The sequence below is a fragment of the Nanorana parkeri genome, unplaced genomic scaffold, assembly GCF_000935625.1.
Source record: "Nanorana parkeri isolate BGI_ZX_2015 unplaced genomic scaffold, ASM93562v1 scaffold105, whole genome shotgun sequence".
NCBI lineage: Eukaryota > Metazoa > Chordata > Amphibia > Anura > Dicroglossidae > Nanorana > Nanorana parkeri.
In genome coordinates, this window is record NW_017306373.1 from 845,990 (window position 1) to 862,464 (window position 16,475).

Consider the following 16,475-nt stretch of genomic DNA (forward strand, 5'->3'; position numbering starts at 1 on the left):
CAAAATCCAGATTCTGCATCTAAAGATTAGAGGTAAAACAGTACTGAAGGACAGTATGAAAAAGAAGTATGTTGTCAAGAGTTCTCATCAGTCCCAAAAAGGGGAGTAAATGGGATAGTACCTGTTATACAGAGAGAAGAGAGGAGATGACTCTGCTCTCTCATGGTTCTCATCCTACTTATCTATGTGCTCCTTCAGTGTCACCTACAATTCTAACTCCTCCCCTCCTCTTCCTCTTTCTGTAGGGGTCCACACTTATAGTATAAGAGGAACTGCCGGAATGCAGAATGCTGACAATTTGAAGTGAGCATCTATTAAGCATTCCCACAACAGGAAAGCTAGGGAGACAAGAAGCACTAGTGTGGGATGTAATAAAGATTTACCAGGGTCTAGATAGAACATTCCCCAGCGGTGCTGAGTAAAAAGTGTCCATCCTCCTAGGACACTAGAACAAAACTGAAACATGACAGTTAGAGACAAAGTTATAGGGAGGTTGCCTAATCATTTTTTTTTCTGTTTGCCAATGTCCACCTCCTGTAGGAAGCTACAAATAACCTAAATGTCCAAGAAATACTTTGTCCCCCATGGATGATAAAGAAAACCTTTTATTATTAGGCTGGGGGAAAGCTAGAACCTTTAATTGGCTGATAAAGAGGTACCAGCTCACTTATGTTATCATCCCTGTCCACATGAGCACTGATGCTGTCCCTCCCTCTCCCAGTCTGCTCCTACAGTGCTGCAGGGGATGACAGGAGACCAATCTCAAGGCAGACTCAAGTACTAATGCTAGATTTATGTACAAACAGTTTAATTTTTATCATAACTATTATTATTTTATCACACCTGAACAAATGCAGCTTTATTAAAGCTATAAAAAGATAAAAGTTACCTTATTTTTTGGATTTGATGTATTCATCACACTTCTGGTCTCTTTTCCAGTATAAATGACAACACCTATTACAGTACCTAAAACACAATGATAAACAAGACAAATGATATGCAAAAAGGTTGAAAAAAACCCCCAACACACTGTATACTATAATCCACAATATATTTACAAATTTAAGTGCCAGTGTCAGGAGCATACAACAGAGAGTACATGTGACTTGCTGCTAGCAAACATTACATTTGTACAACACTCTATTAATGTTAAAATACAACTAAAGGCTCCTGTACAGTGTACAATACATGTACAATACACGTACCAAATCCAGTTACTAACGCACAGCCATCATTAAGTAAAAAAAAAAAGTTATCTTCCTTAGATTAGACAAATTCTCCTTATTTTTTGTCTTACATGCTCCCCGTCCCAGACATTGCACCTTAAAGTGGAAGGGTTTCAGCATCAGAGGCAGTGCTGACAACTCAGAAAGCAGTGGGCAGGACTAGGAGTGGTCAGGTGCTGATTGACAAGCTACAAGTTTGTGAATCAGATGTGACAATACCAATAGTCATGTTCCCTGCTACATGTCTTTCATCCCACTGCATTGTAAGCAAGCATGGCCAGCATGACATTGTTGTTGTCACACCATCACAGGAAGCTGGATTAGGTGGACTGACAGGTGCAATAGATATTTGTGGAAATTCCTGAAAGCGTGCATGGGAGGAGATGACGTGGAAGCTAGAGAGCATGAAAGCCAGAGTGCATGAGGTCTTCAGAAGAGCAAAGAGGATAGTTTGGGTGCAGAACAAAATAGAGAGAGGCTACTTGTGCAGGTAAATTCTAGTAACTTAAATACTATAAATAAATGAAACACAACTCCTCCCCCCTTCCCCACACAGACAACATGCACATGCAACAGTGTGCACCATATTTTGCCTTTATAAATTTTTTTCCTTTATAAACTTTTTTCCTTTATAAAATAACATGAATTTAACTGTGGCAGTGCATGGCAAAGCGTTGTGATACTCTGTGTTGTGATTAAATGTACACCTGTATCATTTTATCACAACGCACACACCAGCACAGCGCACAAACAATTTAAAGCTGCTTATTTACAGTTTTAGTTCTTTTTTTACCGTTTTGCACAAAGGCGCAATTTAAAATGTACAAATATTTGTTATTTATTAACTCAATACAGTTTTATCTTTTAGATGAAGTCGGAAAAGTGTTTTTTTTAATGCACTGGTACTGATCTTAGTGTACTTTTATCAATTTAGTTGTGTATTTTTATCGGTTTAATATTGATTTGACAAACATTTGCGCAAATATCGCAGGACTTACAGAAAATATATGGTTTAGGGGGGTCTTTTACAAATGCTAGCAACGCAGCAATAGAAAATCAAAACAATGGTGAAAATTGCAAAAATGGTGTGGCCAGCTGAGGTTTAAAGCGCTCCGGAGGGCTTGGCAGCGAAAGGGTTAACAGTCAAAAATTACTTTTCCCATCCCTAGGCCTAAGTGCTTGAGGACTCATACTCATGATTTCCTTTCCCAATGTAACTACCTACACAATGACTTTATCATATGAAACCAAAAATTTAGAACTGGGAAGATCATTCATTAAATAAACATGCATAATTACTGATATGCATGTCGGCCAGTCTCTCTATTACACTCTGTGCTGGGTTTTCGTCTGTTCATCTTTAAAGACTGCGTTCCATACAATTACTGATTAACACAGGATCTGCGATAGTATGTAGCTATGTCTAACTGTGTAAGGTAGCATTTAAAGAGAGCTACATATTTACTCCACAACATCTAAAAAGTCATATGTATTAGTTAGCTCATATGTATACATATGTACACGTTTTGGTACATAATGAAAAATGCTTAAATGTATTCTCCAATGTATATAGTTAGAATTATATAGTTAGAATTATTGTTTCTCAAAGCATTTCTTTTACAAAGTGTTTTGAAGATCATCATAGAACATTAGTGTTAACAAGAGCCTTCAATGCAATATAAGAACATGAAAAATTGTCTTTGCTCTTCAAAACACCCACTTACTACATTCTCCTCCAGATAAGAGTCATCCCCATCGTTTCTGTACAATGAAGCAGCTAATCAATATTCCCATCTTCATTTCCCAATGCATTATGTCTGCCTCTTTCAAGAGATGAATGTGCTATTAATATTGGATGAACATGATGGCAGAGAAGGGCCTCTTATAAACTTACATGTATTGTAAATATTCCCAGAGTCGCCCAGACAAGAGAAAGAATTAACAATAATTACCGTATATACTCGAGTATAAGCCGAGATTTTCAGCCCATTTTTTTGGGTGAAAAATGTACTGCTGTCTGGAATGCAAAGGTGAACTGCAATTAAGAAATAACTTATTATCACTAACAAATTAGAGTGTAAAGATATTCATAAAGCAGAGACAAATATGTTACTCTCTACCTGAACATTTAGGGCAAAGATTATGCTACAAAAAATAACAGCAAATGCCATTCTTTTTTTTAAGTTATATTCAGCAAGAGAACTGTAGTGGGTATCACTCAGCTGTAGATCCTCAAATCATCTCTGAATTGGTGCTGACACTGTCCTTCCTTCTGGAGGGTGGCTACTTTTGTTCCCCATGGTCCCTATGTGTTGTAAAGTAGTCACCGCTCAAAGCTGGCTCCCGTGATGGACTATAATTTCATGTTTTTGTTTACTAATTTGTATTGAGATTCTAGTCCATCACAGTAGTGAGCTTGGCGCGGTGGCTACTTTACAACATACCTAAACAAAAAAAGAAAGAACAGTTGGGTTAAAAACAGTAGTTGATTGAGGTGTGAACAATAATATTAATAAATAAACACACAATTTGAGGAAACCTCCTACCACCTACTTAGTTTCAACATTGGAGGCTAAAATGAACATGATTGAGAATCTGATGACAAGATTTATATATAGATGTAATACAGTACAAAAACATGTGCAATTCATAAGAAGATATAATCCAATTATTAGTGGTAAAAACCTCCAATGGAAACACTTGGTGGGTGACAATGCAGAATGCACAATGCTCTACGTGTTTCGCACCCACAGGCGCTTCCTCAGGAGAGGGAGGTATTCTGAAGATAATACAAGAAAAAAGTATAAGTGCTACAACATCAATCATATTTGATAATGAAATGTTTATAACAAGAAGTGCCAGCCAATCTTACCCCCTCGGTGTGAGATCAGTAAGTGCGCAAACAAGAGCGCCAAGCGGATCAGGGAGACACGTGTTCCCAGGATGAAGGAGAAGATGTATTCTAAATCAGGGGCTGCTTATTAGGGATGCTGATAGTATTGTGGTGGAGAGGAGTAGACTCATATACAGAGTAAATCCACCTAAAGTAAACCACACACATGTATAATGTATAGAAATGGAAAAAATCCTTGTTTCCTCAAGAACAAGATGTGGAAATCCTGATAAAACCTCCAGCATACGCTTTATTCTAATCAACATACCCAGATTAGAAATATCATGGAGAAACAATGGCATTTGCTTCTGGAGGATTCCAGGATCTCCAAATTCCTGGGCCCCAAACCCGAATTGGTATTCAGGCGTTCTAAGTCCCTAAGAGACCAACTGACACATAGTCATTATTTATCACAGGCTGAAATTAACATCTGAGGGAACCATGGTACTTTTTGTTGGCAACAATGCAACTTCTGTAACTACATCAAGCAAGGTAACCATATTAAATTACCTAATGGTATGGTCCCCAGAGACCATATTGATTGTAACACCAAGGGAATTGTCTACCTAATGTCATGTATCTGTGGAGCATTTTATATTGGCAAAACAATCAGACCATTCTCCAGACGGATTCAGGACCATATATATCTGGCCCTTAACGGCAAAATGACTAAACCAGTTAGCCGACATATTGGGCTACACCATAACTTTAACCCTGGGGTCGTGTCCTTCTATGGTCTGGAGCATATTGAAGACAATATACGGGGTGGGAATTTAGACCAGAAAGTCCTTCGTAAAGAAATGGGTTGGATATACAAACTCCAGGCCACAAGGCCTCAATGAGGCTTTGAGCTTCAAACCATTCCTTGGATAATACAGGGACATATGATCAATAGTGCTATTGCTTTCCGGGGTGCCGCCTGTGTGGATGGGGAGGGATCATTGGGAGTTTGTTGTTTATATGGAGGTATACATCTTTTTGAAGATATTTATTCTTGACGTGGGAAATGCTCCCCCCCATAATTTCATCTTTTCTCTTTGTTGATTTGGCCTCCGGGGGTGCTCCATCTCCTTTGTGTCAGGCCTCGCCCCGTTTCTCAGGGTGCCGCCCGTCTGGATGGAGATAGATCTAAATGCGCCCTCATAAAATTTAATATGTATGTATTTATATATGTAAATTTTTCCCTTGGAGCGATTGTGTCTAAGTGCGGAAATGCTTTCCCCAATGTTTCCTTCTTTTTCCTTGTTTTTATGATCTGACTTTCTAGGTGCTCTGTCTCCTTTCGGTCAGGCGTCGCCCCGTTTTTCGGTGCCGTCCGTCTGGACGGAGATGGACCTCAATGAGCTTTCATTAAATGCAATATGTATGTATACACATATGTGCATCTCTACCCTGGAGCTATCTATTCCAGGTGCGGAAAATGCTTTCCCCACAGTTTCCTCCTATTCCCTCCGTTCTTTATGATCTGGACTCCTGGGTGCTCTATCTCTTTTCGGTCAGGCGTTGCCCTGTTTTTCGGGGTGCCGCCCGTCGACCACAAAGAGCCCATACAATGTATCGTACATATATATATATATATATTCTTTCGATGTCCCGGGTATTCATCCTGATTATGATTTGATGGATTTAAATTGGATGTCATTTTCAACTATTGTTGTTTAATATAGTAATTGTTTCCCCATATTCTACTGTACCAGCCATTGTTGTGTATGGCCATTGTGCAATTATTGTGCTTTATATAATTGAGCAACATATCTATGTATTACATCAAATATCAGGTTAATCTGTGCAAATATTATGCTATTGTGCCAATATTGTGCCGTATTTAATTGAATAACATACTTATATATTACATCAAATATCATGTTTATTGCTTATCATCTACTAAAATCATCATTATGATTGCCATTATATATAATATGTATTATTTCTAATATGTTGTCTCTTTGGTATTAATGATGCATTTGAATATCATGTATTTGTATTCCATTAAGTATTCCTTTGTGCTTCTTGTGATTGGAGATATGTGCCACATCTGTCTGCCTTGGTGTGTCCTCACTAATGCATACCTTGGTGCTGGGCGGAGGTTTCTTGGGCCCCCATTCGTTTTGGCCAGAAACTGGGGGAGACACTTTCTATCCTAGATGGGGACGCCTAATTGGTCCACCCCTTTCCCAGTATCGTGCGGGCATGGTCGTTTTATCTAACGACCGGCAGCAATGCTATTTCCAGGCCCTGCTACCATCTCTCTCTCTAGAATGACATCGAGCCTGATCGATTTGGGCGGAGCTTAGCCCCGCTCACCCATCTCTCATTGGCTGACCGCCAGGACCCTGTAGGAGGTCGGCTGACCGCCGGGACCCTGTAGGAGGTCAGCTGACCATCTACGTCACACGCTGCCTCTCATATGCCGCACGTCGCTGCCGGTGCTTGCAGTGTATGGCTGGAGACAGCCCCACGTGCACAGGCGGCTTCTGATGTTGGAGACTGTCAGCAGGCTGCCCTAATGTTCTATTATACCACTTAGCCTCTTCCATTGGATGTTTTTCTTTTTGGTAAGTAGCGGCCGTTGATTGATGTTGTAGCACTTATACTTTTTTCTTGTATGATCTTCAGAATACCTCCCTCTCCTGAGGAAGTGCCTGTTGGCGCGAAAGGCGTAGAGAATTCTGCATTGTCACCCACCAAGTATTTCCATTGGAGGTTTATACCACTAATAATTGGATTATATCTTCTTATGAATTGCACATGTTTTTGTACTGTATTACATCTATATATCAATCATGTCATCAGATTCTCAATCATGTTAATTTTAGCCTCCAATGTTGAAACTAAGTGGGTGGTAGGAGGTTTCCTCAAATTGTGTGTTTATTTATTAATAGTATTGTTCACACCTCAAGCAACTACTGTTTTTAACTTTTTGTATGGTATCTAATAAATTATATTTTTTATATATAAACTCGTGCTTGAAACGTATTGGACTTGTCACTAGTGCCTAAAAAACCCCAACTATTCTTTCTTTTTTTGTTTATTGCTATCTAACCAGGGGTTGGCACCTAATCACTCAGGATCTGTGCACCAAAACCTTATTTTTGTATACTTTACAACACACAGGGACCATTGAGAACACAAGTGCAAAAAACAGAAAAGAAGGGTCTGAAGCGCAACTGCCCTTGGGGTTGGACAGGTGAAAAAAATATATATGAAAAAATAATAATAATAAAAAAATAATAATAATAAAAAATGATAAAATTAAAAATAGAAATAAGGAGCTGGATGGACTTGGGTATGCAGGGTTAATATTACCCGGTGTTCTCTCCGCGACGTGTAGAGTATCAGGGGTGGAGGGAGAAAAATAAAAAACAAAGAAAAACAAGAAGTGCAAATGAGGTGGAGGAAAGTTTACGCGGTGTGTGGTGCATATATCAACTCACCGCGAGATTCTTAAGGAAGTGTGGTCATCGGCGATGGGGGTCCCTGTTGGAGGCAGTGTCCGGCGGTCTCCTCTGGGGTTGGGTGCAGGGTCTTCAAATGCAGAGCCGGGGTGCGATTCCGTCGGGTGCCTGTGTGTAAAACCTGCTGCTGGGCTGCTGGCCTGCTGGGTTGAAAAATCTTCGGTGTGGGTCCGTCCCTCACGCTGTGCTGGCGGGGCTGGAGCGTCTGGTTGGATGGTGAATGATGGTTGTCGATCCCATCCACTGTTTGCAGGGGTCCGGTTCGTTGGCGGGTGGGGAACGCCAAACGAGTGCTATGTTGGAGGGAGAGAGAGCAGTGGCTCTCTGTGCGGGGTTGAGATGAGTGACGCCGTGCGCAAGGGCAGTTGCGCTTCAGACCCTTCTTTTCTGTTTTTTGCACTTATACTAATTGGACACCCCGGTCCATGTTGAACAGAAGCTGCACGCCTCACCCACTTTTACACCTTCCTCTCCCATACAGCCTAGATTTAGTCATACAAACACCCGGAAAGCTCTGAACAACACAAAACCACTCATCCCCAACCCCACAGGAGAGCGCTGTTATCCAGGACTTGAATCCTTAATTTTTTCCTATTGAGAACACAAGTAGCCACCCTCCAGAAGGCCCTACCAGTTAGGCATAACAGTACCATTAAAAAACTGAAATTTTTGTACCATAACAATCTTGAAGTTCATTAAAGGTTGCAAGATAGGTAGTTATTCTGATAGGATTGGGTTATACTGCTGCCTTTAAGAGGTTTAGACACAGGCAAAAAACAAACAAACTATTAAGCCAATCCCCGTATAATTCCACCTCAACTGTCATGCCTCAGTTTTGTGGGAAAGCAGTAAATAAGGCCAAGAAAACAGAAAGGCCTGTGTCCCTTACTGAACACCTTGTCCAGTGCACAAGACCTACATGTTTTTTTGGGGAAGTGGGCAAGTCGGAAAGCATGAAGTGGGGTTGAGGCAGAGCCTGAAATTCCAGTTTGCATCCCCTGAACACAATACACTGGACTGGTTTTCCCCCAGTTTTGCAAGTGAAGTTCGCACCCTCATTGTGAGGAGGGCTTAGTCCCAGCATTGTTGTATTTTGCAGACAAGCCTTACAGAGGAGCGTGGGAAGTGTTGGCCCTGGCAGAGGCAAGAAGTGTTTCCTTCGTGCAGTAGTAATGTAGTTTCACCAGCACATCTCAGGGGGGGACACCATATGCTTTCTTGCGTTTTATTTCCAAGCGTTCAACCGGAATGTCAGGAGCTAATTTCTGGAATAACGTGGTCGGCATTGAGAACAGGTCAGTGATGTGCTCCGGGAGTCCCCGAATGTGCAAGTTGAAGCGGTGGGACCGGTTTTCCAAGTCCTCCAATTTGGATAGGTGGATTCGGTTTTCCTCTCGAAGGGAACCAACATCCTTATCGAGAACAACTTTGCCCGAAAGATCGTCATACTTGCCTTCCAAGGTCGCAGTGCGTTGTCCGATTTCGCATATCTCTTTTAAAAGGCTATCAGCGATTTGCTTGGAAGTAAATTAGAGAGTATTTTGTAGCATGACATCAAACTGCTGGAGCAGGGCAGAATGCGAGCGTCTCTGGGGACGGGTATCCTCCACATGTCCTTCCTCCATGTTGTTGCTAGAAGCTGCCTGGGGTGACGCCGCATGAGATGAGAGGCTGCACCATCTTGGCTGAGGCCCCAGTCAGAGCCTCTGCAATAGGCTTGCCTTCGGATTTCTGACCCCCCTGGGACGCCGAGTGAGGCATGGTTGGCTTCTGGGTGGTTACCGGAGAAAGAGAGCTTCGGTCTGGCAGATGGGGAATTCCCAGCTCTGTGCTAATGAGGAGTTTGCCAGGGTAGAAGCAGATCCGTCTCAAAAACCTACTGTCATCGACAGCTGCGCGCATGCGATCTCTAGCATGCAATTTTTTACAGGGTGAGGAAGCATGGACAGTATATGCGCACCTTAAACTGCACTGCAAGGTCCATTACAATTAAAGATATATCTAGACCTATTAGAAAGAAAATTAGAACTCAGTAAGTAAACTCAGTAAGTGGCCTGCTAAAACCAGTGAAATAATTCAAAGGGACTCAACAACAAACAACAGCACAATAATCCTATGACACATAAATAATCTGATTATTTAATTTATATGAACAAGAAGCTGTCATTGTTTATGCCATTTATACCATGGAACTAGGGTTCCATGGTACCTTAGGAATCTTCCATCTGGGGGTCTCTTTGAGCAGTAGGTGGTGGCTGATTGATCTTCCACATGACAGTGACTATATAGCTCTGGCTCTGTCACTCAGCAGAGGCATTATACCAGTGATAAGCACTACACTGACTAGCAGTATAAAAGGGTGTTCTTTCCCCTGACCACCAATACAACAGCACATTTTTTCCACTAACCACCAATATAACAATGCCTTCTTTCCATTGACCACTAATATAATACAGCATTCATTCCATTGACCACTAGTATAGCAGGGAGGGCATTTTGTTTCTACTGATCACATGTGGAAGGATTTTCTCCTACTAACCATCAATGTAAAGAGGTCCTTCTCCCACTGATCACCAATGTAAAGTTGCATGTATCCACTATCTGTACAAATTTTTCCTGTGCTTTTTTTCTTACGATTTTCATTCATTTTGTTTCATTGCTGAAAATAATTTTGTCATATAGAGGAAGGGGCTGCTGAATAATGAACCATTCCGGGTATCAAATATTGAACCTTTCGATAATCGGGGCAGGATGGGGCCGTCGTACGAAAATCGTACGACTGTTCGATCATCGGACGAAAAGTTTCGTCCGATAATCGTAAGGTGTATGGGCACCTTAAGAGAAAATGGAAGCACATCACATGCTCAGGGCAGAGGGAGATACATTTTACAGCTGGAATTAATATGAAATAACAGGTGACTGTAACGATACATTGCTATTTAGCTTTTAATCAGACTTATCAAATTTGCAGGGTACGAGGCTGTCGTGATCATGGATTTACTACATCGTTCAAGCAATGACATAGATCAAGCATGCGGGTAAAGGTGGCCATACACCTGCTGATTATCGTAGGATAATCGCGGGAAATCCCGCGATCGTGCGATAATCGGCAGGTGTATGGAAGGCGTGCAACCGTTTCTACTGTACGCTCGCACGTCTTTTGTCTTACGAGCACGTTGGAAAACCAGCTGAAAAGCGTAAGATTTTCTGCGGGTTTGTGGCGTGCTCGTAAGACAAATGCCACACGGGCCGGTGTGCGCAAGCGCACACTGCCCGCTCAGCATTGCAGTCATTGGAAGCCCTCCCCTCAGCGGGGCGGGCTTGCGATGATCGCAAGTACGATCTGCATGTCCAAGATGGGCAGATCGTACGAGCTTTCAATTACCTTACAACCCTCGCAAGACGAAAGTCGTGCGATTGTTGTAAAGTGTATGGCCAGCTTTAGTCACTACTACTTAAAATCAGGATGAGAGCACTGTAGCCAGCACCTTTGAAAAACAAATCATCGTTACAGGTTCCAACTAACCAACTTTTAACTGGGCAAAGAAAATAAAAAAGTCAGAGTACGTAGCTTTGTTTACAAAGCTCTGTTCTTTTTCTGTGATTGTACTAAAGGAAGTAGCTCCTGCACAGTAGGACATTTATTTGTATCCATTAAAATGAAATATCCATTTAAATTCATGACAAGTTACACTTCATCCATAGTAATGTAATTAATTATTTCATATTTGTTTCGTCATATAAAAAGTAAAAACAGACATCCTGTAGATAATGTTTTGCATAAGAATAAACAAGAACGTATTAGTGTATAACTTCCATAATTATACAGATATACTAACACACAGATTTGGTGCAAACACAGGAAAAAAAGTCAAAACAAGTGAAATGAGGGTCAAGGTCGGGCCATGACGAAATGCTATGGGAATTATGTGGGGAATGCCTCAGAATTCTTCAGCTCTGATTGCTGCTGTCCTGACAATTTTAGAGGCGAAATACCACAAATCGATAGTGTGAAGGATCAGTAACAGCAGTTTAATGTAAGGGCATAAGGGATTCAATGCACAGAAGATAAGGTGCAATGAATCCAGGCAATAAGTGTCCATTAGAAATGATACCTATTACAACAATTTAAAGTGTTTTATTAAAAATCCCAGAGTATATGATCATATGACAGTTCAGAAAAACTTACACAACATGTAGACTCCCCAAGGAGGGTTGTATGAAAGTTATTACATTCAACAGAGATCACTACTGATATTTATTAATTGATTATTCTGGTTACTGGTGTATACTGTAAATACTTGAAGTCTCTCGAATATACTTACAGCAGTAAATGCGTTGCGGTAAATGTTAAATTTGAACTTCACTTTTTGAAAAATAATGTTTTATATATTTACAAGCTTCTAATTTCACAGTGAACAAAAATCTCCATTTTAGTTAGAATGTACAAACATTTAGGGGTCTATTTAAATTTTTTTTTGCATTGTTTATTTATCCAGCGAAACTGCATAAAAATTTGTTTGGTGTGAGTTAACCACCTATTGTGAAAATGAGGCAAAAGTTAAAGTTCTTAGTGTAATTTCTCTTCTGGTCGTATGTTCTTTAAGGGTCCAATCATACCATATCCAGTGCGTCCCGATGCAGTGCATGCCCAGAATGCACTGGTTCGCATACATGAAGCCGTTCTGGGGTGGGAGGGGCGTGTCGGTGCCATTCATGTCAATGGCATTGCAGACACGCCCCCCGTCCGCAGTGAGATCGACCACACCGGAATGTGAGGTACAGGAGTGCTCTCTGTTCCAGTGCAGTGCGATCTGAAAAAATGCTGCATGCACTATTTTTTCAGATCGCACTGCAGTAAAACAGTGCAGGACAGAGTGAAAGGAGAAAATTATTGTATTATGGCCACTAGATGGAACTGAGGATGATAATAAATACATGTTGGTAAGGAGATACAATGTTATAATTCAACAGACCACTGGAGGGAATGAGCATATATATGTAACCATTGATACAAAGGGCAGATGTTACAGCGGGCCACAGCCCCATTTACCTGCCAGCCCTGAGATTTCCCAACTGGCAGCTGAATTTAAACAAAGGGAGTGCATGCTGGCTGATATAATGTCAGCTAGTATCTTCTGCCCCTTTGTTTACATCCAGCTGTCAGCCAGAATCTTCCAGCCAGAAGCTGATTGGGGCCAGGGCTGCGCAGCCGACAGCCTCTAAGCAATCATTGACAATGCTAAGTGGGCGGATCCTGATGGGGATGCTACGGTACTAATTCCCCAACAGTCAGCTCTGTTACTGATAGAAATAATAATGTCACCAGCACTCCAAAGGTTTAGTGAAGCAATAATCCATTTATTGGCACATTGCCATTCAATTGAATGGCAATGTGCCAATAAATGGATTATTGCTTCACTAAACCTTTGGAGTGCTGGTGACATTATTATTTCTAGCGTATCTCTTCACGGCGCCATCTGTGGCCACTACAAGCACCCACCCATCCACACTGGTCTTCCTTTGACTCCGGTAAGGAGTGCAGCAAGAACTTCTTGATTTCTACCTCTGTTACTGATTCACAGCAAGCAGTGGGTGGAATCTATAGCTAATAGACAGCCTGCTATTGGCTATGGAATTTGCCCATTGACAGTCAGCAGCAGAATGGACCTCATGGGGAACTAATACTTCAACATACCCATCATGCTCCGCCCAACCAATGAATAAGTCCTCGGCTGCTGTGTCTGTATGACAGGTACAGCAGCTGGGGAGGGAGCTCAGTAATGCCGAGACTGTAATTTTATTAGGCTCAGTGTTACTGAGCTGCACCAAGCATGTAGTGTCTGGTCTGTCCAGATGCACGTCAGAATTCCAAAGAGTGTCATAGACACTCTTTATGAATGCCCCCCATACACACATACAATTACAAACTATACACAGTAACAAGGCATATAAAAAAACACTTTTCACATTAAGTTCATGTTTTACATTTACAAATAAAAATAGCTAAAAAAAAACTAAACTTTTCTTACCAGATGCAACAACTGTGCTTGCCCACAGTGTATGTTCAATGCCAAGGCTTTCATGTATAGCTGGGTCAGTATCTTCCTGTAAGACAAAATTATATTAAACACATTAGAAGCACATTTAAATTCCTTATAGTACAACTATAATGGTTTTTAAAGCGACACTATGCAACTTATTGGGGTTAATTTACTAAGGCAAATATACTGTTCACTTTGCAAGGGAGTTCTCCCTTAGCTTAGTAAATGTGGTGAAAATTTTATTTGCAAAGAAAACAAAAAAAATAAATATGTTTACTTGCACATGATTGGATGATAGAAGTCAGCAGAAATTCACCTCATTCACTAAGCTAAGGTAACATTATTTTGCAAAGTGAAAATTCCCTTGACGACCCCTCCCTCATCCTATCTACATCTTGTGATTGCAAAGCCTAAATAGGAAAAGCTTCCTCTATGCCCGAATGCTGTCAAAGATGTAGATAACATCTATCAAAAGTGCTCTGTGTGCGCTGTGTGTTGTGATGAAATTATGCCGGCACACATTCTACCACAATCCAGCCTGTTACAGTTGCATTATGAGTTGAATTGCATGTGCAAAACACACACCAGTGCGTGCAAGTAAATCATGCGTGTGGGGTGTTTTAGGACTCACTTATATGGACATAAAGGGTTGTACAGCATCAAGGAGTGTGAACCGGAGCCACAGGTGTCTGGTTTCAGCTGCAGGGAGTAGCCTGTAAAAACCAATGGCAGGCTAATAGCACCACGGCTATATCCATGTAGCCGGAAATCCGAATAGTTAAATGTGTACAGTGATAGATTCGCGGCTCTCAACACAGACAGTTTGTGTCCATCTCTGTATGCATGGTACCCAATGGCTGTGCGGTTACTTGGGTACAGCAATGGTGTATCAGCCTGTCATTGATTTGTACAGGCTTCAGCCAGTGGATGTACACAAACACCTGTGACTCCCAGGAGCAGAAATACCCTACTTTTTGGTGGTCTGTGGCCCGTTATAAGCGGGTGGATGAGGTCTTATTTCTATTATTTCATTTTTTATTCTTTAGCTGTTCTTTTAATATTTTTTACAGTACTGGTATGGGGTTTTGGGAAGCCCAATTTGGGATATTTCCCCTTTGAGATACACAAGGAGATTGAAGACACAGAATCCTCAATGTCCCTTTCCTCTGCAGCTTGAACAAGATGATCAAGAAAATGCTCAGTACAGAGCACTTCCCTGTTCTTTCACAAACTGTGACTCATTGTTTACAATCACTTCAGTTATGAATGAAGAGTATTGATCAGTAGTGATCACTTATTGTGTACATTCAGGAAAGAAAGGGTAGAGAAACATAAGAGATATTCCCCAACCCCTGTTGCTCCGCAACAGCCTGTATACTCCCTTTCCCTCCTGTTTCCTGCTTGCGCCTCTGGGGATGTTTTTTAAAGTCTGTGGGTGGGCTAAGCTTTTGTTCTTCACTGTGACTGGCAGACCAGAGGCTGCGCTGAGGCAGGCTCCGTCTGTGGCTGAAGAGGAAGAGTGACTTAACCCTGATTGTTCTGCTCAATTACTTCTGCTGAGGTGTGATGAGATTCATGGTGTTCTTCCTGGTGTATGCTGTGGAGGTCTGATGGGACATCTAGCTCTAAACTTCTATTCCGTGATTGGGAACTGCTGGGACTTTCTTACTAACTGTGAACTGTTGTTGAGACCCCTTTGTTCCCTCTCTACGTGCTGCCTGCTATCTGGTGTACCTGACACTGTAATCAGGTCACCCCGGAACTTCACACCTCCCAGGACATAGCATGCTCCCTCCAGAAGGACTCTGTAATCCCCTTACTCTGCAGGTCACCCTGCCTGGATGTCCCACAGCCCGGCCAAGCCAACTAGCTGCCCAGGACGGTCAGACGCCTCACGTGAGTTGTTTAATCCTTGTCTTCCATCCCTTGCTACCTGTGATTGCTACCCTATGACCCCGTGGATTTAACCTGTGCTGTGCCTGAGATTGTTGCATTGTGTCCCTTGACTCCATCCTTGCTGTGTCTTATTGCAGTTAACCCTTTATTGTGCCCAGATTGCTGCGCTGTGCCCCTGGACTTTACCCATGCTGTCCCTTGCTGTTAGCCCTTTGTTTTGCCCAAATTGCTACTACAATTGCCATATCCTATTCTTGAGAACCCCTAATAAATAACACCCCTGGCCAAGGGACCTAAAAACTGCTCTTATTTTCTGTGCATGCTCTGTTTCCTTCCCACACTTCCGTCACATAAGGCATACTGACCAAGTCAGCTTTAAGCGGTTCTGTTCCAGCGTATACCTTACAATGGTGGCAGGGAAAGTGTTAAATCTGTATTACAATAATACACTTTATTTAAAATATCTGGTCTGATTTATCAAAGGAAATGGTGCAAACAAAAAGCAGTGCTTCTGTACAGAGCACACAGATCATGTATTAGCTGTGGAAAATTGCACATGACAGCTGGAATTTTACTGGCTGTTCTAACTTTTGTGCAGGAGCAATTGCTACTTTAATGCAATCAATTATGAATCTGTAACTTGTAATGATATATTTCACATCTGCTTAAACGCAATATCTTTACCGTTTGCTTCTTTAGTTTTGCAACTAAATAAAAAAATTAATTTTATATCATCATATTTAAGGGTCATAGTGATTTAAACCGTATCAATTTAGCAACAGGTAAATCTTTCTGTGTAAAAGTGAAACTGGCACAGCTGGTGTGATAAAGAAGCAGTTAAACAAGTTGTGCCTACTTCAAGTTCTTTAATAATCATCTTAATTAGTTGCTGCTATTTAAGTTACATTGGATTAGACAAAGAGCAATCACAATTAATTGGTGGGGAAAGGATACCAACTGC

General features: G+C 41.4%; 1 protein-coding gene across 1 annotated transcript in view; it reads right to left on the reverse strand.

Annotated features, from left to right (window-relative positions):
• The window catches only part of ATP9B (ATPase phospholipid transporting 9B (putative)), a 245,998-nt gene that overhangs the window by 106,646 nt on the left and 122,877 nt on the right, over window positions 1-16,475 (reverse strand). The window contains exons 10-11 of the mRNA XM_018553011.1: window positions 13,607-13,682; window positions 890-966 (exon numbers count right to left, since the gene is read on the reverse strand). Coding sequence (XP_018408513.1) covers window positions 890-966; window positions 13,607-13,682 — 153 coding nt within the window. The remainder of the gene's footprint in view (window positions 1-889; window positions 967-13,606; window positions 13,683-16,475) is intronic.